This window comes from Strigops habroptila, chromosome 3 (genome assembly GCF_004027225.2).
Source record: "Strigops habroptila isolate Jane chromosome 3, bStrHab1.2.pri, whole genome shotgun sequence".
NCBI classification, from domain to species: Eukaryota; Metazoa; Chordata; class Aves; order Psittaciformes; family Psittacidae; genus Strigops; species Strigops habroptila.
Window position 1 is genome coordinate 77,284,580 of NC_044279.2, and position 24,819 is coordinate 77,309,398.

The 24,819-nt window shown below is 42.2% G+C and overlaps 1 protein-coding gene across 2 annotated transcripts; it reads left to right on the forward strand.

The window, feature by feature from the left end:
• The first annotated feature begins 57 nt into the window (after positions 1-57).
• XPNPEP3 (X-prolyl aminopeptidase 3) lies at positions 58-22,317 on the forward strand. 2 transcript variants are annotated; one of them, XM_030480843.1, is made up of 10 exons: positions 58-282; positions 1,976-2,092; positions 4,621-5,028; positions 6,815-7,017; positions 7,878-7,940; positions 9,187-9,300; positions 11,693-11,778; positions 12,383-12,566; positions 14,061-14,181; positions 15,004-22,317. In XM_030480843.1, the coding sequence occupies exons 1-10, from the start codon at positions 222-224 to the stop codon at positions 15,168-15,170; spliced, it is 1,524 nt and encodes a 507-aa protein (XP_030336703.1). In that variant the 5' UTR covers positions 58-221; the 3' UTR covers positions 15,171-22,317. The 2 variants fall into 2 exon arrangements, with proteins under 2 accessions (XP_030336703.1, XP_030336702.1); XM_030480842.1 differs by lacking the exon at positions 58-282 and adding an exon at positions 1,028-1,504.
• Positions 22,318-24,819: the final 2,502 nt, after the last annotated feature.

The window sequence follows — 24,819 nt, forward strand, 5'->3', positions numbered from 1 at the left end:
GGGCGGGACAGGCGGCCTCCGCGGGCGCCTAACGTGGTGTTGCGCCGCTCATTGGCGGCGGGGCACGGCATGGCCGGGCTGGGCGGCCGCGCTTGTTGATGGTGTCAGTGCGCGGCGCCGCTGCCGGGGAAGGCCCCGCCATGCGCGGGCCGGGCCGGCGCGGGGAGGGGGAAGGGAGGCAGGGAGGGAGCTGAGCCCCGCGCGGGACGGGTCCCGCCGACATGTCGCACCTTCCGGCCCGCGGGCTTGTCGCGGCGGTGAGGGGCTGGCGCGGCTGCTCAGGTCAGACACCACCCCCCCTTCTGCGCCTTATTTCACCCCACCGGTGCAGCGCCACCAGGCCCGGCCGTCCCCGGGGTCTCGCTGAGCGTTTTCCCCGTTTAGGCACCGTCCTTCTCACGGGGGCGGGAGAAGGGTGAAGCTGCCTAAGGCCTCGTGTTGCTGTAGGTACGAGGGAGGCAGCTCGCTCCGGTAGCGGAGTTGTAGCCCCTGTCAGGGCTGAAGGAGGGGAAAGTGGTTTAATGTTTGAAAAATAAAGCAACGGTGTGGAAAGCTCCTCGCAGTCTTCAGAATACCGCTTTAGTTAATGCCGGATGCGTTCTGTCGCAAGCTATCCTGTTTCTCTTGTGTGTAAATGGAGAGAAACTGAAAACACTTTTTAAACTCTTCGTTTTGGAGAAGAAAAGGCTCAGGGGAGATCTTGGAGCAGCTTTCAGTGCCTAAAGGGGCTGCAAGAAAGCTGGAGAGAGGCTTTAGACACGGGCGTGTAGTGACAGGACAAGGGGGAACGGCTTTAACCTGGCAGAGGGAAGATTCAGATTAAGTACAAGGAAGGAATTCTTCCTTGTGAGGGTGCTGAGGCGCTGGCACAGGTTGCCCAGAGAAGCCCCATCCCTGACAGTGTTCAAGGCCGGGTTGGACGGGGCTTAGAGCAACCTGCTATAGTGGAAGGTGTCACTGCCTGTGGCAGTGGGGCTTGGAACTGGATGAGCGTTAAGGTCCCTTCCAACCCAAACCAGTCTGAAATCGCACAGGCGGCTATAATAATATTTCACTGCCTGGGTCTCCAGGCCGTTACTCCAGTCAGTCATGTAGTAGTGAATGCTTTATGTTACGACTATCAGTTGGCATGCATAAGTAATCTTCAATTAGTGGCTAATAATACAGGCTCCCACAGAAAATTCACAGTCTGTAAGTTTTGCTGTAAGCCTGTGAGTCTCAATTCCCTGAAAGGCAGGCAGCTGGTTTGCTTGTGTTGCACTTGCTTATGCTAGCAAAGACTTGATTATCATTTGTTCCAAGAATCCAGCGTTGTGCTATGGCAGCATGAATTGATTTTGTAGTAGCCACATGGCAAGTGACAGAAAAGAGAACCAGTTTCCAAAACATCAGCTGGTAGATGTTAGGAAACTGATTACAGCCTCCGTCCATGTGTCTCATGATGTGTATCTAGCACAAGCAATTTTCCAGCTGCAAAAGGCTGTGACAGAGAATTCCAAAGTTGGTAAAGCTTGTGACAGTTGTATTTCATTTTAGCTTTTGTCTTACCATGTGCACCCCCAGCTTCCAAATGCACACTTGTAATTCACTTTACAACTTGCCTGCTTTGTCTGTGTGTGGATTTGGAAGTGGGATACATAACTGTAAGCTTCTGAGGAACCATTTCCAGTTTGGGTAGTGCCACTATAAAGTAAATTAAATACATAAACACGGACTCTTTGAGTATCTTCTATGCAGAAAAAAAAAAAAGTTTTTTTTCTCAATCTGTTTTATGAATATTTGTTTCTTAGTTGAGTTGTGTGCATGTTGTTCCATAAACTATTGTGGTACACAACAAATTGAGAAGTTAAAGAGGGATATTCATGTCATGTAAGGTGAATGAATGATATTAAGAGTCAGACGATTGGAGCATAATTCTGCAGTTTTCTAACTGGAAAGGTCTGTACCTTGACATGGTGCGTTTCTTTTCCTCTAGTTTGCAAGTCATGTGCTCTCCGGAGATTTTCCATCCAGCCCGCCCAGCAGAAGAAGATTCCAAACCGGTATTTGGGCCAGCCCAGCCCTTTCACACACCCTCACCTTCTCAAACCAGGTTAGGTTCAGGCCCTGTATGAGCCAGTCATTGTTATTCTTTCTGGTCTCTATTTTTCTGAGATTTCTAGGACAGAGTATTGATTTGCTGCATCATACAGGTATGTGTGGTTTCAGCTGTTTATGATTACCTTCATTAGTCAGTAATTATATTTAGTAGCTCATTTCCTTGTCTGAGATGATATTGATTCCAGAAATAGGCTTCAACATGTTACCTTTTACCTTTTTCTCGTGGAGTGCTCAGCATCACTTGCTTGGATAGTGCAGACTTTTCATGGCAGTGGCATTTCGTGAGCTTGTTGTCCTGCAAATACATGTGATTTATATTAAGGGGAGACCTTTGTGCAAGCTGAACTGCCAGAATCTTTCATATCCAGTGTCTTGTGAGTCAAAAAACAGAGGTGTCATTGAGGAAAGAAGACTGGGGAGAAACTGATAGATGGACACCAATGGACTAAAGAACATGTCCCCTTCAGAAGAGTATTCAAGCAGTGAGGAAAAGAAGAAAAAGAGGCTTGTGGCTATGAAGTTAGATGGTACTGGTGAAAGGGATGCTGAAGTTGTGGAGTTTTTTGAGATTAATGAAAATAAGCACGTAGGTGTGAGATGACCATGATTAAATCTAAAAAAAAAAAAGATAAAATTATATTCAAGAATACGCCCAGGAGGCTATTCTGGTGCTGTGTTCTTTTTCCATGGATAGGTATACAGGGAGAACAGATTAATGTTATACTGGTATATCTAATTGTAGAATTATTCAAGTCAGAAGGAACCTCACAAAGTTAACCCTCTGCTCAAAGTCAGATAACTTCAATATTGGATAAGGTTGCTCAGGGCACTGATTAGCAGCTCACAGTAAGTGAGGCCGACCCTTTAGAAGTACTCACAACTGAAACACTCCAAGTGAATTCTAGTTGTCCATAGTAATTTTCCATTTAATAAAGGAGCTGTGCTTTCCTTAAAAGAATACATTTTTTATTGCAATTATTGTTTTAAAAAGCAAATGCCTTTAAGGCAAAGAGAATTTTCAGCCCTCACATTCGGAAGTCGAATGGGAATCCCTTGTTCTGCCCTGTTGCAGCTTCTAAGCTTCCCTGAGCTGTTGTAGTTAGAAAGCTGACTGGAATGCAGTGCAGCATAGGAAATTTGCAGTATATTACTGCAGAAATGTAAGGTCAGACTGCGTTGAAACAGTTTCTGTGTTCTCTGTGATTTCCAGATCTACAAAGTAAACCAAATATGGTGGTTTTGATGTTTGTTTGTTGTTTTGGTTTTGGCTTTGGCTTTGTTGTTTGGTTTGGTTTTTGGAGTTTTTTAAAGATTTTTACACCAAATAGGTGTTTGGATTTTGAAAGGGTGTAAATTTTAATGCAAATTCACTGCTATGATTTTCTTAAACACTTTTGTCAAGGAAAAACTTCATGGATAGAACTTCCCCTTCCCACCCCACTCATGCAAGAATCCACTTACAGTACAAGTTAAATTTCAATTTTTATTCTATAATTGTCACTGCACAATTCATTAGAGGAAAATAAGATTATTAAATTAGAATGTTAACAGTATGAAAATGCAGTCCGTGTTAAAATAGGGTATTAGCCAAAGTACTGATTAAGGCTTCTGTATTAATTTAGATCATAGTTAAGGAGTCTCACATTTTAAAAAATACATACTTCAGCAGCTGTTGGTTGTTCTTTCAACTTCAGTCTGGTTTTGGAGAGTATCTTGATCGCTGTACTTCGTATCTTGTGATTGGAGCAGTTCAAAACGTACTTCCATCTAAAAGATCATTTATGTAATTAGAGTCATTAGAAACATAGCATTTAACTTTGGAAAAATCCAAATTGTTTGTTATTGAGCAAAGCTCCCTCTGCCCTGGAGAGGACTTTTTCTCTTAACTGGAGTCTGACGCCAGCCTGCAGTTTGTGGTTTGTTTCTGCCTGGAGTCCTGTGACTGGTTAGAGTCTGCAACCTCTGTATCTCCCCCAGATCTCCCAGTATCTGTAACACTCAATCTGCCCATTAAGATTTAGAACTGGTTACTTTATGGCTTGACTTAGTTTGTATTTGAATAGACATTCTAGCTTTATCTGAGGAAATTCATGCTCAGCCTCAGGAGTTAATCTGTTCAATGTCCAGATGCTATAAACCCCATCAGTTTTCAGCAGTCAAAGTTCAGTTTGCCTTGCCCCTTCCCTGTTTTTTTACATGTTTCTCAGCAAACATTCCTCTGCTTTGAATGTTTGTCTGAATCTACCGAGTTTTGTGATTTCTGCCTTTGCACACAAATAAATAACAGAAAATCCAATTGAGTAAAACACATTTCTGTCTTTGCATGATGGAGGAGCAGTTGAGTGAGGATGTACTGTAGGGGTGGAAACTGAAGAGGTGCATGGGAAAGGAATGGAAGAGCTTGTGAGGGATTACAACGAAGCAATGCATATGAAAGGCATCAGGGAGCAGGCAAGAATCAGGCATGCAACTAGTAAAACTACCTTGAATTTCTCAATCTGATTTGGTTTTTATTCATAGGAGAAGTAACCCCAGGATTGTCACAGGTGGAATATGCTCTTCGCCGACACAAACTGATGGCATTGATCCGGAAGGAAGCCAATGGCTGGGATGGATTGGACCACACAGTGATTCTGCTATCCAACCCCACCTACTACATGAGCAATGACATCCCCTACGTTTTCCACCAGGACACTAACTTCCTGTACCTCTGTGGGTTCCAGGAGCCTGACAGCATCCTGGTCCTGCAGAGCATTCCTGGCAAAGCACTGCCATCCCACAAATCCATACTTTTTGTGCCCCGGAGAGATCCAAGCCGAGAGCTGTGGGACGGGCCTCGATCAGGCACCGATGGGGCAGTTGCTCTCACAGGAGTGGATGAAGCTTACACCATTGAGGAGTTCAGGCACTTGGTGGCCAAGTTGAAAGGTAACAGAAAATGGAGGGGGAATGAGACAAGATGTGGTTTGCAAGGTCTGATGGTACGTGTTTGAAAGGTGGTCTGTGATGCCAATTCAAGACTATGATGAACTTGCAGAGACGCAGGGGATATGCAGTATGACAAAGGCTGTTGGAAATTCTCGTTAGCTTCTTGAGGGTCACCAATGGAAATGAAGTTCTGAAAATAATAGTTTTTCCTCCCCTCTGAATTTCTTGTGAATCCATTTGAATGCCAGTTGCACATCTGTGAAATGGGCAGGGTAAGTAACAGATCATCTCAAACCATATTACTGTTTTAGTCATGTCTTTTGCTGACAGCGCCAGAACCACATAACATGTAGGAAACTTGAAGCTATTTTATTCATAATAGACTTGGAAAATGATCCACGCAGGAAGGTTGTTAGCCCACTCACTCTTTTTGTCTAGATGTTGAGTTACGAACATTGCTGTCCTTTAGACAGGTGCTTCTGCGTCTAAGCTCACCATGTAGCCTCAATATTTACAATCCAGGGTGAACTTAAATGCATTAGAAATTGAAGCTGAAGGCTTATGACAGTATAAAAAGGGCAAGTGCTTGGGGTATTACACAAATAAATAGAGTGAATTCTGGAGTCTTAAATACCATCTTGGATTCTAGTTATTTTGTTTCAAAAAAGGATATATTGAAAATAGAAAAGTCCCAGAAAAGGCAATAAGAATGATCAAAACTATGGAGAGATACATGTATGTGTGAGATACATGCTGAACAAACCTGCTCAGTTCGAAAAAGAGAAAATGGAAGGTAAGGTGTGTAAGAGAGATGTGTAAGGTTATGGAAAGTGCCGATAGGATGAGTAGGAATGATTAGTTACTATTTTTCTTAATTTACAAACAAAGGGAACACTGAATAAAATGATCTCATGGCAGGTTTTGACACCTTTTAAGTTGTAGATCATTCATGGAAGGTTTGGAATGTCAGAAGTATAAATGGATTCTGAAGTGTTTAGTTCTACAGGGGAGAGGTCCATGAAAAGCAGTTCATCACTGTTATGTTTCAAGATGCAGCCTTGAAATGAAGAAACCAGAAGTGGGGAGGATGTGCTAAGGGAAATACTCTTTTGTTAGTGCCCAGTTTCTTAGAGACTTTTTGTAAGCACCTGCTAATGGCTACTGTCACCAAAGAAAGAGGGCATAGGTAGACATTAGCTGGGAGTCAGCGTGGCTTTTCTACTCAATTCCCATTTAAAATGCTCCTGTGGGGAGAATGTGGGTGCTAACTCTGATATTCTAAATAAATTTCCATATAGGTAAATGTTTGTCCTCAGTAAGTTCATCTTCTCTGAACGGCTGAAATAAGCAGATTCCATGTGATGAGTAAAAGGTAAATTGCCTCACAGCTCTGGGGAGGCAGGCTAAATGAGAGACTGATTCAGAATATGCACCACTGTAGTGCAGTGGCTGCTTAGCTTATATACGTGCAACTTTGATATGCAAAGTCTGAATGGATCTGTGCAAGACACATATATTCAGTGATAATTGTAAAAAACAATATTTGCATAGAGGTGGGGATTTGTCCAATCTACATGCTGTGAACTGGTAATCTTCTAGATTTTGAAGAGATCACTAGTATCCTGTGACAGTGAAAGTGCCTGTCTGGTCTGTTAATGCAGATTCAGAGGAAATTAATTTCTCAAACATGGCAACAGGTCTCGTTAAGGAGGAGTGAGTTTGTTCAGTATGGGGAGGACATTCTTCATTTACTTATGTCTATTTCAGCTTTTATTTTGTATTCCAGGCGAGTCAAACATTGTTTGGTACGACTTGGCAAAACCGGTGCATACAGAGCTGCATTCCAACTACCTGCAGCCCCTGGCTGAGATAACAGCTCGAAACAAAAACCACAGCCAGCGCATCCGACATCTAGTGCAAAACCTTCGTCTGATCAAATCTCCTGCAGAGATTGAAAGGATGAAGATAGCTGGACGGGTGACTTCAGAGGTATGGGGTCGTGTGCTCTCCAAATGAACGCATTCCTTTAAAGAAGAAAGGGGAGAGGGCTGTTGATGGAGTGACATGGGTTGGAAGGATAGCCTTGGCCTAATCTGTTGTTTAACTGCTGTGTCTTAATCATCAGCTGGGCTCAGCTCCCTCAATATGACGAGGAGAAACAGGCAGCTGCTTGGACTACCAGCTTCTCTCAATTAGTGCAACTCCTGCGAAGACAAGCCAGCAGCTATTGGACTTTCTTTAAAAGCAGTATCTATTCAGGAACAGGGGTAGCCTCTTCACTCTTTTCCCAGCTTCGCCTCTTCTTCCCCACGCCATTTTCTTTCCCATTTATCCTGTTGATTTTTAGGAATTGGGATTTTGTGAACACATTGTCTGTCTTTGTCTCCATATTACCCCTTCTCCGTCAAATATCTTTTGAACTCATTGGTCCGTTTGAAACAAATCTGACAGGTACCTCAAATGCAAGTATGTTTTTGTAAATATTATTAAACTAGGTAGCCAAATAGGAGAGGCACAGCTTGTCTTTCTCTGAAGGAAATGCTGCATAAGGCACTCCTGTTTACATGGGGAAATCCATAGGTGAGGCAACTTGTAAAATGCCAACCCACGGGATCAGCTTCAATCACCTAATCCTTTTTTACAGCCTGTCAGAGTCCAAATACAGTTACATGGGGAACAGAGCTTGATTGGTTCTAGTGTTGGCAGCACTCTGCGTTTTCAGCTGCTTCTGGTTCCTCTGTCTGGGCCAGCTGATTTTAGGCCTTCCACAAAAGACAGCAGGTAAAAAAAAACAAACTTCCTTCAAGTTCAGTTTCCTTTGCTAACTGAAAAGCCCTTGTTTTTCATAGGCTTTCACAGAGACAATGTTTGCCAGCAAATCCCCAGTGGATGAAGCCTTTCTGTATGCAAAGGTGAGTAGCGTATTTGTCCTTCGCCCAAGTTATGTGGTTCCTTCACCCAAGGACATGTGGAAATGTCAATGTGAGGAATTCTTCAGTTGTACTTCTTGTACGCTTATTGAAGGAACATAGTGGTTGTCTAACTTTATCTGCTATTTGTCTTTTTCTACTGTATTTAAATGCAAAACCTTCTAAACTTCTAAATGAGAAAGTTATTTTATAATACAGTTCTATTGTGCAGAATTTAAGTACTTATAACACCTATTTCTAAAGCCTGCTTCTCTTGACTCTAGCCTTTTACTATATCAGATTACCACAGCTATCTTGAAGCAGTGTAGATGCACCTCTTACAAAATAAGGACTAATTGGCTGACACATTTAGTAAGGAATTCTGTAAGGAATTGCAATGAGATGCCTGTTTTAGAAACATCAGCAGGATTTAGCCCTCTGTTATGACATAGGTGGGCCTGTGCTGACACAGCACTGAGCAGCAGTACTGACTTGTAAAGAAAATTATTTTAATTAAAGGTTATTTTACAGATAATTTTTTCACTCCAGATCAAGATTGTAAAACCTACTTTACTACATGTAGGCATCCCGGACTGTTCTGTTCCATGTGGTTTTGGTAATTGTAGAAAAGACATGTTGTTAGTGTATTGAGGATATAGAGGATCTTTATAGATGTAAGTTTATTCATTTCCATGCTTTCGTCAGTCTCATCACTTCAGAAAGGTAAAGGTCTTGAGGCTTACAGTGCCTTTTTTTTTCTTTCCCTTTGCACATCCAGGTAGTTCATGCTTTTAATCCTTCTCAGTTCAACAGCCATGAAAACAGATGCTGCTGTAAATATGCTGGTACTTTGTAAAAAAGACAACAACAAAACATGACTGATGTCATGCTGACATTTAGGATCTTTGAAAATCTGCAAAGTCATATTGCAACTAACAGCATTACTTTATGCAAGATCAAATCCTCACCTCATTTATGACAATGTAATGAATGGTACAGTATTGAATAGCTTGCACCAGGAAAAGCTTAAAACACTCTCCTGAAAAGTGGATAGTTCTATAATTTTTTTTCTCCAGTGTTCTTGAAAAACCATCAAAGCTGCTTTCATTTAGTGAATTCACTTTCCTGTTTCACTTTGTGTTGTACAAATTAAGCAAACAGTTGTAGGACATAAATTATAATAGCCCTAGGGCAGTTAATCACCTGAATCAGCGCTGACAGTTTCTTTCTCTCTGAATTGGTATTCCAGTTTGAGTTTGAGTGCCGGGCTCGTGGTGCTGACATCTTGGCATACCCCCCTGTTGTTGCTGGTGGCAGCAGATCAAACACTTTGCACTATGTGAAGAACAATCAGCTCATCAAGGTAAATCAATGTGCTGTTTAGTAACTTAAAAATGCAGTCCACACCATCCCATACGTGTCCTTTGTTTTGACTGAACAGATCAAAACACTTTAATATATTTTTTCAAGTGAGAGGGGAAAGGAATCCTTTCCTGGTTAGCTTTACTGTCAGTGAGAGATTAACTTCACTCCACGTAGTCTGTTTCTGCCCTCTTTGCGCTTGCTGCAGTATTTCCTAACAGTGGAAGGGCTTGTGAACAAGCTCGCGCATCAGCTAGGGAGCATGTCTGCTCCTACACCAGTTGGGTTTCAACCTCACAAAAGAGGAAGAAGGGACTCACGTAGCAGGCAGAGTGAAGGCACTGTTGGGGGTCATCTGCTGTCACTTGCATTGCTTGGCCATGCTTTGCAACAGAAGGTGCAATAGTGCGTTCTTGCTCTGGTGAAGCTGAAAAGCATTTTGGACTCCAGGTAGGCCAGCAAGGCAGGAAGGGAGAAAAAGGAGGGAAAAGATCAGCATTAAATGTTGAGAGGTAGATTAGATGGCTGTAGGGAAATTAATGTGTCTTGTCTTATTTTGAAGATTCACGTTATTGAATTGAACCCTCTCCAGCTTTCCTGACAATACACCTTTAGATTCAAATAAGTATTTTCAGGAGCAGTATTCTCCTACTGCTCTACTTGTGATGCACTTTTCAGAGGAGCTTGTTTTTCGTTTGTCTTAATGCAGGATGAAACTTTCTCACTAGCGTTATCTTTTCTTGAAGCTGGCATGCTAGCAGACCTTGAAACAATCTGCAGAGACAAACAAAAAGATAGGACAAACACAAAAGATACGACAGGCTGCTTTTGGCAGAAATAAGCCTCCTCTGTTGTACTGACATCCAAGGTCAGGAATGCTCATGTAACTCCAGTTACTTCTGTTCAGTTGAATGACCATGACTTCTTTTTTCCCAAAACTGTTAAGTAGGAGGTTAAACCTGTAAACTTGACTCTTTCTTTTCCTCTGTGTGCTGCTTCCTGCAGACCTTGTTGCCAAATAGGCTAACAAAGTGCCTAATTTGGAAGGTATCTGAAGGCTGCTTATGGCTTCATGTAGACTTTATTCAATCCACCACTTAGTGGACTCAGCTTTAAAGGAGCAGGACAAAATGTACAACATAAAGCACTTACTGGATATCAAACCACAGGCTGAATTCCCTGTTACTTAGCTTGTTTAATTGCTGGGAAAGGACAGGGACTATAATTTTATATTTTACTTAAAGAATTAAGTGAGGTTTTCTGGGGGAAAAAAACCCAAACCAACAAACAACTATTTAAATGGATAGCTAAAGGCCTGTCTATTCAGTGGGATAGGGAGATCTGCTCACTGCTAGTTAATCTACTGTATAAGTATTTGTGGCACTTAACTGTACACAGTGATAGTAGCTAGCACTGGACATAGTGGCAGCAGTGAAGTTCTGCTTCTTATTTTTTCCCTTAATGTACTAGAATTATTCCTTGTCATTTCACACTATGGCTGCTGGCACAGTCACCGATCTGTGGAGTGAATATAAAAGGCATTGGATTCCATGCAGTGTAAATCCATAGAGAATTTAGTCCAAATTTTTTACAGATCTCACTGCTCTAATTCTTGTTAGCCCTTTTAAGGAGGGAAGGCTAAGCAGTGGTTTTGTTCCTGGACCTTTGCCTTTTTTGAATGGTTTTGGAAGATGTGCAGTCCGTGATTTAATTGACAAGGAACAGTTTTGCTGAAGTGAATTGGAGGTTCACTTCCAAAAGTTTTTTCTTCATGACCAGATAGATTCAGAAGTGTATCTTAGAGCAGTCAAGGAAGTCCCAGAAGAGAACAGGGAAGATGGTAGAAACTATTCAACAGAGCATTTATAGTAGTGATACACTGTCAGAGAAGTCGTTTCACTGTGTCCTTCTACTTGTGACAAGGCTAAATCTTTAGATGCTAGCTATCTTGTGGGTAGCTCAGAAATCCATGCTTTTGTTGCAAACCCCTTTTGTCTCCATCACTAGCAGAGAACTTCTAGTGAAAGGAGTCACTGGTGTAATTTGCTGGAGTAAGCGACCCAGGTGTGAATGGAACCAATGTTTCAGAGTGCAGCTTAGTTCAAGGAAAACGCCTCTTTTTACTCCAAAATGTTTGCAAATCAGTGTGTTAAGATTTCAGGCTGTAGATAAGCATAACAGTCAGAAACTACCTCGAAGTGAAACAATTCAACTAGAATAGCCTATTTATGAACAGTAGCACCTGGGGATGTTGTTCTGCAAAATGAGTTCACATCTCTGCAGCTGCTTTGCAAAAATAAATACATAATCTCCTTTCCTGCTCTCAGACAGAAAAATCAATTCAGTTAATAGCCAGACTGACACACAGGGCATTTTTTCCTGTTATTCTCCAGGATGGTGAACTGGTCTTGCTGGATGGTGGGTGTGAGTCTGCCTGTTACGTAAGTGACATCACACGTACCTGGCCTGTCAATGGAAGGTAAGCTGTGATACGGCTGTTTGGAAGATCTTCGAGAAGCTCTTAAATAATTGATGGATTGAGTGTATGTGTATTTAATCTCTGTGTGAGTAGTTTTAACTTTTCTCATTCTGCGGTTCTTCAGAGTAATCAAATTATATAAAGTAATCTTTCAGCACGAGAAGCTGTATTCCCCACTGCCTCATTAATTGCTACATGAATATGTGTGATTACTGCTATTTCCAGCTATTACAGCATACTTAAAGTGCAGAGATGGCTTTTGTGCATTCAGCTGTGGCTGACTTTGGTCGTGTGTAAGAAAACAGAGTTTAGTTGACCTGTACATGGTTCTGTCAGTTGTGAATTTGGTGGTGTGATGTGCTGTGGTTGTGTGTTTGATTCCTGTATGTTTTGGCTCAAGTGCATTCTTTTCCTTGCACTAGCTTTGCCAGACAAGGCATCACACAACATGCCCTTCAATACACTGGGCATTTCATGTAAGGAGCCAGTTGCTTTCCTTTCTGACTTTTCCTGCTCCAACATTGAACTAAATCCATCCCTAGAATATGTTCTAGAGGTTTAATTGTGAGAAATGTCCTTTGTTCCTTTTCTCACTGGTTTTCAGGTTCACCAAACCCCAAGCAGAATTATACCAGGCTGTCCTGGATATCCAGAAATCCTGCCTGAGCCTCTGCTCCCCAGGTGTGAGTCTAGAAAATATCTACAGTCTCATGTTGAGTCTTATTGGACAGAAACTGAAAGAATTGGGGGTCCTAAAGAGCAGCATCACTGACAGCCACTTCTTCAAGGTACTTGAAGTTTTTATACTCCAGCTTCCCCCTACTAGACCTGCCTATTTTCTCCTTGGGTTATCTTAGTGTCCTTAGTTTGCCTCAATAATATGCTTTTGAGACGCATCTTCAAATCATAGCTACACATTGTGCTTTAGTTCATGTTTGGGGCTGATCTCAGCCCAGGACTGGATTTCTCTCAGACAAAGCTAAACTTAAAGATGTGTTTCAACCATCCTGTGCACAGTTTGGTCTGAAGTAACCCTCCAGTCTTGTATACATACAGTGTGAATATTTGTTCCTCAGCACTTGCCATTTCACTCTGCAGATCCATTCCCATTGGTCTGCACTACTTGTTAGTGTAGATGCAGCTTTAAAGTACAGACCATTTGAAGGGGCCTGTAGACATAAGACAATAACACAAAATTCTGGGTCCAAGGCTGTCAGCAGGCAGTTAGTCACAGCTTTGTGATCTGTGTAACAGCATAAATCTGCAGTGCCACCAAAAGGTGCAGCCCATCTTTCTCTGTCATTCCACCTGCTGCCTCTTCTGCACCATTTTGTGTCAGTATTGGGCTTTTCAGAGCTACCTGGTGTACAAGACTGGGAAACTGGTCTGCCTTAGAGCTGCACCTGCAGCTAAAATAGGATTGGTTTGCAGTTAGAGAAGTTTATTTCTAGTCCCACTCACTGCAAACCTGCATGATTGCTGATGCCAGTACAAGAAAGGTGGCAGAACCAGGTGACAGAACTACCCCTTTGGCAGCAGAACAGATTTCTGCCAGATTTAATTGCCCTACATTTTCAGTGCAATAACAGCACAAGTTCTTGCCTGTGAAGAGAGGCTATTGTGCCGGTTTTTCTCAGCAGGTGACAGCACAGCCCGGTGAGACCAGTGTCTGCAGCTCAGTCCCCAGTGAATGTGAGGAGCAGGGGCAGAGGAGGAATTAGCTCTGATTCCCGCTGCCAAGGAGCTCCTCTCTGGAGGGAGGGGGATTCGGGTGGCAGGGGGTGGAGAGGGTGTTGTCTGTGTCCTATAGAGGTGAATTAAAATCCTGCTGTAGCTATGGAGTGAAATCAGCACAGCATCTGCTCTGTTGTGCATAGGAGACCTCTTTGCCACATCGCCTAGCAGCTGTGTCAGCTATTGCCAGTTGTCAGGGTCTGCTGATGGGAGCAATGCAGGGCTAGGATGTTTAAGGGATGGAAAGGGTTGGGGCAGAAAACTAAAGTCTTGCCTGACATGCTGAGGTGGTGATGGGCTTGGGCTGTTCTTTGCAGTGAGGAGGAGATGCAGACTGAAATATGCTCATAATAGGCACCTGGTACTGGTAGGTTTTGAGGGCCATCCAGGTCCAGTAAATGGAAGGCAGGCCCTTATAACTAGTCATGGCAGTAACATTGCTAGTCGAGCACATAACTGTTCTGTCTCTTCTCCCCATCTTTTGTATTGGAACAACAGGTTGGGCTGTGTTTAACCGCCTCTGTGACACTTGTTTTGTCTTCTGCCAGGCAGTTCGAAAGTACTGCCCACATCATGTGGGCCATTACTTGGGCATGGATGTTCATGATACCCCGGATATATCCCGATCACTTCCGCTCCAGCCAGGCATGGTAATAACTGTTGAACCAGGTAAAAAGATAGTGGTGGACGAAAACATGCAACACTGAGGGTAACAATACTGCTTTCAGTAGTTAAATGGTCCCTCTGACCAAAGCATTCGGGTCCTTTCTGGTGAAATTGAAAATAATTACAGTATTGGAAAACCTGAAGTTATTCCCTTCCCAAAGTCAGTATAGTATTAGAAAACCCCGTTTCCCTCCCAGACACAGCCAAGGTGACGAACTGTGTCTGTGCAGCAGGAAGAGAGTAATGTAGACCTCAGACTGTTAGCGTTTGACCCACAGCAGCACAGGTCAATCACAGTGCAGAGAAGCAGGGTCAATTCACTTGTGCTGTGGTTTGTGTTACTGTGACTGAACTACTACCAGTCACTGGTAGTGTAAGTCTCAAGCATTGCAGTCTGCAATTACAGGCATTCACAACTTAGCTTTGCAGATTAGGCATTTCACATTGAATCTTTCTTTCTGCTTGTCACTGGATTTGGAGCTGTCAGCTGGAATCTGATATTTAATGCTTGGCTCTTCTCTCTCTCTCTACTCAGAACATTGTTAAAATCATCACTGTGAACATAGCATTGAGAGCAAGAAGTGCAGAAAGGCCAGTTATAATTGCAGAAGTTTCTTTTAACATGCCTGTAGGTACTGAGGAGCATTTTCCTTTCTTTGCCTACCAACTGCCATGAGTGAGGGGAAAGAGTAGCTTTCCTTATTAAAAATTTTCAGGATCAGACTCATGCTGCTGAAAATCCAACCCTGCTCTCATGGTGGTGCAGTAAGGGAAAGGTATTACTCTGGAGAGTGCTGTGTGTTTTAATTCCCTTTCTTCTTTCAGGCATTTATATCCCTGAGGATGACATGAGCTCCCCGGAGAGGTTTCGTGGCATTGGTGTGCGCATTGAGGATGATGTTCTGATAACAGAGGATGTGCCTCTCATCTTGTCTGCTGACTGTCCCAAGGAGATCTACGACATTGAGCAGATCTGTGGCCGCAAGTCATGATGCCCCTTCTCTGCCTCTTTCATCCTCTTTGGGAGAAGCAGGGCTCCAGGGATACACATTCTCATAGTTGTCAAGTGATGAAGGGTGATGGCTGTTTCCAAGACTGGGGCTGGATGAAAAAGCAAAGCGACGTTTTCTGTGTGTATTTTCCTTCTGATTTGATTAGTGCTGATGCTGAGCTGTTATAGGACATGGGGGTGGATTCATCCCTCTGCTGTGGGGATCCAGGTCTGGTGTCCTTGGAGGGATGAGTTTTATCAGTGCCACCAGCAGGGCTTCTGCCTCGTCCCTCTCCAAGTGCATAGGTGTAACTGCTGAGGCTGGGGCCCCCTTTTTGAACCTTCAGCAGTAGTTTCACAATAGATTTTAAAAATGAAGCTTTGATAAATGCTGTTTTGGGGGCATAAAGTGTATCAGACAGCTTTGATTTTTGTCGAGCCCTGGAAGGAAGGGGTTTGGTAGTCAGGAAGATGGGTTTGGTTGGGAGGTAGTTTTATCTGAAGCCTGTAGAGAACACTTCTAGTACTTTAAATGTAAGGATGTGTTTGGGCCTTGTGCAGGCATATGCAAAAGAGGCCAGCAGTAGGGAAAAGCATCTTGTCTGCTCTTTCAGCTTACTGGAGTGTTTGGTAATTTCAGAAAGGACAGATAGGACTCAGAAGGTAGGACATACCCATTCTTGCTGTCTTCCACATTCCCTTCTTTTTGTCCTACATGTGCCTCCTGTTCTGGGCCTGCCTCTACCCTGGGAGCAGGGCAGTGTTGACTGTGCTGTACTCCACTGGTGAGCTGCTGGTCGTCACCTAGATGTGAGGTGTCCAATTCTGGGACACTCACAGCATCTTTCTGGTTTATGCTGTAAGTGCCAGCAACTTCAGCAGTGTATTTTTGAGGACTCTGCCCTGTGGCTAGTCTTGAGTCTTTCTATGTCTTTTATATGGGATTTAAAGTAATTCTCTTTTTCAAAACTCTGAGGGCATGATCACAGCTGCCTTTTGGGTTTTGCCAAGTGCAGTCAGTAGCTAATGCTCAGTGATAGTATTTTTGAGGCAGCTGCAAATGTAATTAGGGGCTATGATAGATGACGAGAAAGGGAAGAGTTGTCTTTCCTTGACATCAGCCTAAAACACAGGCCAATGTTTACAGTAGTAAATAGACTTACTAGAGGCAAACATGGCATCTGTTTATTTATTTAAAATATTTTGACAATCAGCTATTTAACATGTCTGAAAAATGCCTCTCATCAGTGCATGTCCTTTTATTTATGCTTGCTGTTGCATCACATCATACTTCCTTTCTGATGGTAGCTTTCAGTATTTTTCATCTGTTATTCTCAATTTTCTTTCTTTTTCTTTTCTCTTCCTATATTGTCTTATCTTTGACCCACTATAACATCACTGCTTCCTATCCATTTTGCTTTCTAATCAACGTCACTGCCTCTTCCCAGGTTTGCCCTAATTCCCCACAGTGAATGTAGTCAGAAGCATGAGGGAAAGGTAGTCAGGGTTCCTGAGGTCAACCTCTGGCTCTGTTGCTATGTAACCTCGAGCAAAATCGGGGGGGTGGGTTCTCTTTTGCTTTTTTATTCTTTCCAGTGTTTCATTTCACTTAGTGAAGGCCAAATGGACAGTGTCTTTCATCTGTCGTTGCTTTTAGTAGAATCTGGGTGCATGCACCAGGATGCCCAGGGTGCGTGCTGGGTGCCCAGGGTTTGAATTGGGCACTTGAAAGGCAGCCAAGACCTGCCATAATTTTGTTTTTTAAGCATGATGAGAAGTAACTGCTTTTACAGAGTTTAGTATATCACATTTCACCTGGTTAAGAGAATCTGCTAATGCAATCTGCTTGGTGCTCATGCATTACAGTGATACATACAATGTAAATCGTTAGCAGGAAGGCATGGTAAGTGTGGACACAGAACTGATGAATACTTCTGATGTTCTGATCTGTAACATATTTGTGGTTTCAATTACACCTGTTAGAGCCATGTGAACTGAGACAAATATTGGATTTTGGAATTATGTGAGCAACTTAAAATAACATTAACTGAGAGCTACATGTGTGTGCTGATCTGCACATCTGCCCATGTACCTAGCCGAGTTAATAATTGTACTTACTGTAAATAACACTTTGAAATACTTATTTTTAAAATAGAACAATTTGTAGAAAGTAGTTTTACAAGCCATCAAGATACATGGTTACTTAATAGATAGAAACACCTCCAGAAAGAGGAGTATTTTCCAGGGGGATTTATAAATTATCTATAACCTGTCTTGGACTTGAAATAACATTGTCAAATGGAGGCACACACTAGTTCCTACTCCTCTCAGGAAAATCTTGCAACTTGCAAACACCAATAGATCTTAGGAATGTTGTGGATGAATGTTTCTCAGTAAAGAAGCATTTGTGACTCTGCTGAGTGGGGAGTAATGGATTTGCTAGGGCTGCTGTGCCCCACCGTGCCACTTGTGTCTGATTTGGGCTGTGCATTGCTCCACATTCTGTAGTTCTGCCACAGCAGTCAGCCATTTCTGCAGCATAAGCTGCTGCTAATGTTTTGAACCTGTTGTTCCATGTAAAGAAGAGTGCATTTTGCAAAATGTATTAAATTTGAGTCTTATCAACCTGAATTTTTGAAGGCTTTTTCTCACTTGTTGCACAAGTGGATAACCAGAGTATCATCTGGGACCTACACACATGCCGCAGTGTCCCTTGAATGCAGTCAAATCCATGAACGTTTTGCATGACCTTCACCAAGAAACTCTAAAGAATCCCTTCTCTGGCTGCAGGTCCCCGTGTGTACCTCCCCGCTCGCCAATGCCATACTGCCACATTTACAGCCTGTCTCTGCCGTAGAAGAGATTCCTCACTCCAACCACTTGGGTGCAGGAGCAGCTCTCGGTGGCAGCACAAGTCACCAGCTGCTTGATGAGGGCATTGGTGCGATCACTGCAAGCAAAAGGGGAATTGAGGTATATGCAAGTTCACTTGGGGAGAGATTTTACTGCAACTGTGGCACAGGTCTTAAGGGCATCGGAGTAAGAGAAAATGAAAGCCAGCCATCCCTATGGAAAAGCTGCTTTGCTTTCAGAGGAAGCCCAGGAGGCTTTTAGCATTGCCATTTCACCTTCTACCAGGGGACTGCTTTGCCTTGCAGAGAACTAGTTAGTAGTAAAATCCTGTTGTTAACATATGGTCTGAGCAGAGGTGCTAATTTGCAGGTATGTTTCTGCCATCCAAGTGGAAAGAAATTTGGCATTTGACACAATTTGGCATTCTGTTATCTGTGAAGAATACAATATGTCTTTCCTAAAATTGAATTTTGCAAAGGAACCTTGTGGTGTAGGAAAAGGCAAATTGAGGGAGCACGTAAAAGAAAATGAAGGTGGAGGTTTTGGGGAATGTACAATGCGTGGAGAAGATTCAGGGAAAGGGTATGATCTGGAGCTGTGGGGATACGTGCAGGTGGATGCAAGAGCAAGGAGAGAACAACAGGGTATAAAATGGCTATGCAGTGTGTTGTCAGAGTAGTGCAATAGCTTCAGGAAACTGGTTATGTTAACCAGGAGACCCTGATCGATTTGTCCTACTCAGGAGGGGGGAACAAAGGAGTCAGATTGTATTGATGAACTTGGTCTTAGCAGTTAGTTTAATTATTTCTTTTAAAAATCAATAGAATTATCATATGAGAAAGTTTTTTGCAGTTTCATGTTATTGATCATATGTCATATTTTAAATAATGTGAAGGAGAAAAAGTACATTTCTAGACAAAATCTTCATTACTATGGAGAGCAAGGCTGAGGTTACCTGCTCTTATGCTACCCAAATTACTGCTGTGGAAATTTAGTAATTACTCTCAGGAGAATTACCATAAAGCAAAAAGAGTTAGGGTTAAATTTAGAAAAAAATCTATACAAGATAAAGGACAAAAATGCTTTAATTATGATGAGATGCTTAATACTTTGTGTAATTGGATAACGAAACTCTGCACTGCAATAAATTGACAAATTTTTATTTCTTTTGAACTGAGTTGTCCCAAATCCCGTATAGGCATCTCTTCATTAGTATGCAGATCTAAACTGCATTGAAGTTCATAATTTTCTGGGATCATTACAGCATCTCTCTTAAATATGCTCCCTACATGCATGCTCAGCCTCCACTTGATTAAAAACCATCGTTAGGACACTGTCACAATGCTGGCTCTAGGAGTGGATCTGACTTAGAAAAGTCATTGTATTTCAGAAGTGTAACATGAAGTTATATTTTAAAGCAGAATTTACAATTGAAATGGACAGCAAGGCATGGTGGGCTCCATGGTGCTCAGTTTCTCCCCTCAGCTCCTTTCTCCTTCTCAGAGTTTGTCTTGCTGTCTTAACTGGCTGCCAGCCCTGAGCTTTCCTCACTAGCAGCGAGTGGAGCAATGAACCCCTGTCTTCCTATGATGCCTCGGCCCAGCTGGTTGTTTCTCTGAAACACCACCTGATATTTGGCTAACCAGAACCAGACTCTTCAGAAGATGGGAAGAAAGAAGCAAGGAAGAATTTCCATGTCCTCCATATGTGTTGCCTTCTCTTGCTGACTCATACCACGTATGCCTTTTTAACTACCATGACAGAGTTATCTATTAACAATGGCAAAGAAAAAATATTTCCTGAGTAAGTCTGATGACAAGATTTTTGAGCAAGTGAAAGGTTAACAAGAAAGCTGGTTGTAGGCCCAGGAGTGAGAATGGCTACTGTAGGGTTCAATCTGTTCCTTCCCCTTGGATGCTGGGGAAACAAGAAGCACTGCAAGGAGCCGTGTGCAGTCTTGGTTTGGGAGCTTCTTGCAAATGCTGGTCTCCAGCATGGTGTGGTTGGCCAGAACTGACAGTGGTTGAAGCTCTGTTGGTTTTCTCGTCTCAAGACCATAAAGAGCCTGTGGCTTTTTGAAGGAGTTCACAATTCTGGCAGCAGAAGTTGGGAAAACTAAGCCTGTGGTTCAGTCATCAACTAGAAGTTTGCAGTCCAGCAAAACTGGTTGAAATGCAGTTTTTTCTAGGGAAATTGGCATACTGTGTTTTTTGTCAGTAAATCAGGGGAATATGAACAATATTGTGTGAGAGGGAGGCAAGCTCAGGTCCTTTTTATTCCCAGGCAGAACAAGGCTTCTGCCTCGGTGTGCACTTTTGGGAGGTTAATGCAAAAGGGGATTGGCTGCTGATCCAAATTGAGATTAAGCAGTCTGACTCTTGTACCAGGAAATATTTAGCAGATGCCAAATAATCTGTTATCATGTGAATCTTTTACTCAGAGAAGTAGTGCGTAAGTTTGGGGATAATATACTTTGGTTTTCCAGTCTAATGTGCACACGGAGTGCAACATGTAACATCAGTTTTGCCTATGGGAGCTACAGCCAATACCTCTGTAATAAATATTACATCTCAGTTGTGTACAGGTAGCAAACATTGTAGTCATTCAGAGAAAGTGCAGCTGTTAATGGTACAAAAGGGGCTGGGGTTTAAGCTTTCTTAGTGCAGGTCTCATTCCAGGCTACAAAACCTGGTGTTCCCAATACTGCCTATGAACACCCTTTCTTACCTCCACTTGGGAGACTGATCATGACTATCGAGCGGCCTCTGTGAAGTTCATCATTTGTGTTGACACTTCTGTGCTGTTGTCCTAATGCGCCATCAGGATCCTATTTTGATCTGGTAACTGCTTAATGGTTTTAACATTGCTTCTTGGATAGACAAGGTTTGATATGGCATCAGGGATTAGGAGAGTTCCTACCATGGGATTGGAACTGCTGCGGAGCTGGGTCTGGCTGACTCCTCACACACTGTGTATATGCTCCCTCAGCCCAGTTGCAAATGGCTTCTCGTACTCAGAGGGGCAGAGAGACACGGCTCAGGAATCTCCAGTCCTCACATCACCATGCAGCTGCCCACGTCACGGAGGCCTTCGGTCTCCAACTGTTCTTCTGACTGTTCCCCCTCCAGACTTGTACCAGAGCGTGGCTGAAACAGCCGTAGCCTCCTGTGTGCTCGTTGTAATGACTTCTTGTCAGATTCCGTAAGTTTCTGCTGAGGTTCCTGTGGTGTGTTGCAGATGTCTGGTATGTGTATTGCTTTCTAATTTATAATTTACCCTGTTCTTTTTTCCAAGAGATGAGCTTTTTAACAGCTATATGGGTGTTACTGTGGTGACTGTAACCAGGCAAAAACATACAGTTTGTATAGAGATAGTTCTACATTTGTGGACTTGGTTATGATTAAGAGATTTTTAAAGGCATGCTGTATTTTTTCCCCTTCCCTGCAGAACAGAGAGAGGTTCCTCGTGAGCTTTCAATTGCACACTACAAAGTGGAAAAGTATGATTCATCTTCAAAAGCATGCGTGTATTGGTGTATATATACACAAACACAGACATATTATGCAAACAAATGTTGTGACTTTTAGCGAGATAGAGATTTAGAAGACATTTCTCCAAGCATAGTTAAGATTGTTCCAATACTTTTAATTTGTTTATGCTTTATCTGGATTTCTTGTTTAATTTTATCTTAGAATTTTCAGGGTTTATAATTCTTGGGTTTTGAATAATAGCATTATCTCTGTAATATATGTTACTGTAAATCATTGTCATGTAGCCTTAACATTTCCTCCATCTTCAGAGGTTTTTTTTCAGTTTTATAATGTCATTTCTCTGCAGTGTGAGGTTTTTGAGGAGACAGCATTCTGTGATTCTCACCTGAGTGCCTTTCCAAAAAAGGTGAGAATATGCTATCTGAAAAATGTGATTATTACTCTTAAAATTCAAAATTGTAACTATGTGAGTTTTGAACCCAAATGTATCATTCTAACTTAGGTTCTTAGGGAAATAAAATAGAAAAGTGTAGCAATTAATGAAAAGGAGGATTGTAGTGCCAAGCTAAATTTCTAATATACTGATAACTGCAAATTAATCTCAGCCATTAGATATGAGAGCTATTTTCCTCTGGTGTGCAAGTCCTTCTGAAATTTTAGTGAATGTTAATAATAAATTAGAAGACTGATAAGCTGTTTCTCTAAGCTCATTTAAGACAAGAAATGCACCAAATGCTACATTTCTTAAGGAGTCCGTTTTTAATGAGTCACAAGCTAATAGAAGACTGAGTTGAAAATCCTCTAGAATGTTGCCTATCTTTGCTTAATAGTGACTGAATGAGAGGGTACGAGGCACCCTTTGATCAAATACTTTGAGCACCTTCCTATTACAGCCACTGCATTTTACCTCCTCAATTTAGTGCTGAGCCTGGTAGCTCATGTGTGACAGCAGCAGATCCCTCAGTAAGGCGTCAAGCCTTGATGTGAAGGCTAGGAGAGGGAGAAGGATGAGATAGAGAATTGTTTCTTTCAGTCATTTGTTAATCACCCCATCATTAAAAGTGTATGCACCTTTTTTGCCTGCCCCCTACCTCCCAACAGGCATAGGGAGGATAAGGAGCAACTTTACATTTAATGAAGAATTTGGATATATGCTCTGGGTTCAGTTTAGCCTTGACCATGGAACTGTGACTGTACTTCTGTAAAAATATCTACAACTCTGAACTTCATGTCCTCCTTGAGTTGCATTTCGCAGAGTCCCCAGAGTTTAGCAAGGAAAACAAACCCAGCAGGACAAAGAATCAGAAAGGAAAGGAAGAAAATAAGCAATGAAGAGACATACATGTTGCTCGACACTTCTCTGGTGTCCAAGATCTTGGACGCATACATGCACATGAAAGAAAATCAAGTCTACCAGTAAATAGTGTCATCTCCTTTTTATTCCTACCCCTCACCCCCTACTTAACATAATCTTTGTGCATTTGAAAAATTCAATGTAAAGTTGTGAAAGGGGGCTGTAAAGTGACTCCTCTGGATCTGGATCCATACTGCCCTGGGGCCTCCCCCTCTTCTTGCCATCACATTTGTTCCTGTAAAACAAGGAATTGTACAGAACATGAGCATAGTCCAGATATTATCTGAGTCTTCCAGCTACTCCCTGATTCACCTGGGTTTGCAGATTTTGGACTATTTGTGCCAACGCAAAGTGAAAGAAAAAATCCACATCCTGAAGAGTGCAAAAGGGGAGAACAGCAATCCTAAGAGTCAATGTATGTTGCCTGTTAGGTTACATTCTGGACTTAGGATAAGGTGTTTCAGAAAAGACCTGTCCTTGAAACTGTGTTCGGTTACATTTGATGACTTTAATCTCCTCAGCAGCAAAGGTCTTCCCTTGAAATCCTCAATGTCTTTTGTTCTTGCTCTCATTTGAAATCTGACAGGCATGATACAAATTTCATGTACCTCCAACTCTTTCCCAGCCCACTTGGTAAACTTGTATTGATCTAGCTCTAATATATCTAATAGGTAACAAACATACTGTGGCAGGAGACATCTTCATCCTCTCACCTGATGTTTTCAGAACGTTTCCATTGGAAAGCTTGCTCCAGATTACATGCTGGAAGATGTGAATGACACTCAGTGGAGTTAAAAGGAGGGGTAACCTTTTACAGGGTCCATAACCTGGATTTGCCCTGAAAGAAGTTTGCAGAAGGTCTGAAGGAGACTGACCCAGGCAGCCTGTCCCAATACCAAGCGCTGACTGGGATGATGTCTCCCTGAGACCTTTATTCCACACTTGGAGGAGAAGGGGTATGAGCTTGTGTACACCCACTGTGTGCTTTTCTACATACCCCCTTTTCAGTTCAAATAGGGGAAGCAGATGTGCACCTACTTACCTCTCTTAAGTAATTAATCCAGGAGAAGTGACTATGTCATGCAGCAGTTGCAAACTGAGCATGTGCTCAGTTTGCAGTGAGTGATGGGCAGTCTCTATTGCTTATTTTGAATTCATTATATCCTCTATCTTTACAAGTCAGTCATATCATGCATGATTTTGCTCCCAGTGTGCCTTGCTCCATTTTGAATTGTGCTTTTCAGGCTCTGCCATTCAGTCTCCCATAACCTGCATGTGCACAAATCATTATTTCAGTTTATCTGGAGATAGCTGGACTGACGATAACATATCAACTGTTTTGGGAAGTTTTTAGAGGTCACCAGTGTCAAGGACCACAGTTTGCATTATCTCCTTTATTATGTGTATTATGTTTTTCAAAATAATATTATTTGACTATCACATGGCAACTAGAAGCATTCTTGAAATTTATGCTTGTTGCAAACATCATATCCTCTTCCCCAATTTCGAAATTGTTACATAAATAACAAGACTAAAAATACTTCTTATTACAAAAATCTGGGGAAGATGGAAATAGATTCTTTATTTCTAGCTTTTTCATTCAAGGAACACATTTCTAAAAAGCATAACATTTTACGTAGAAGGCGAACTGATGTAGAAAAGTTAATAATATGAATTTTGATTAATTTCGTAACTCTTTAATATATAAAAGTTTTAGAGTATCATATTCACAGCTCCCAGCTGTAAAATCTCCTAAGTAAATCGTTGAGATTAGACAGGTCTTGAAGTGGCACGTTCCAGCCTTGGACTGGAAGTGTGATTTCTGTATAGTCTGCTACTGCTTATTTTATCCTCAGCTGATCTTCATAAAAAGGCCAGCTGAACTATTGCTGGGCCTGTGGGAACATGAAGAAATGTTTTCCAGTGTTATCCCAGCAATGTTCTCGTTTTTA

Coding starts and splice junctions, on each gene's coding strand:
- XPNPEP3 (XM_030480842.1), top strand. CDS start 1,351: ATGGCAAGTGACAGAAAAGAGAACCAGTTTCCAAAACATCAGCTGGTA. Junction 5,029..6,814: donor CTTGGTGGCCAAGTTGAAAG/GTAACAGAAAAT, acceptor TTTGTATTCCAG/GCGAGTCAAACATTGTTTGG. Junction 9,301..11,692: donor AGAACAATCAGCTCATCAAG/GTAAATCAATGT, acceptor GTTATTCTCCAG/GATGGTGAACTGGTCTTGCT.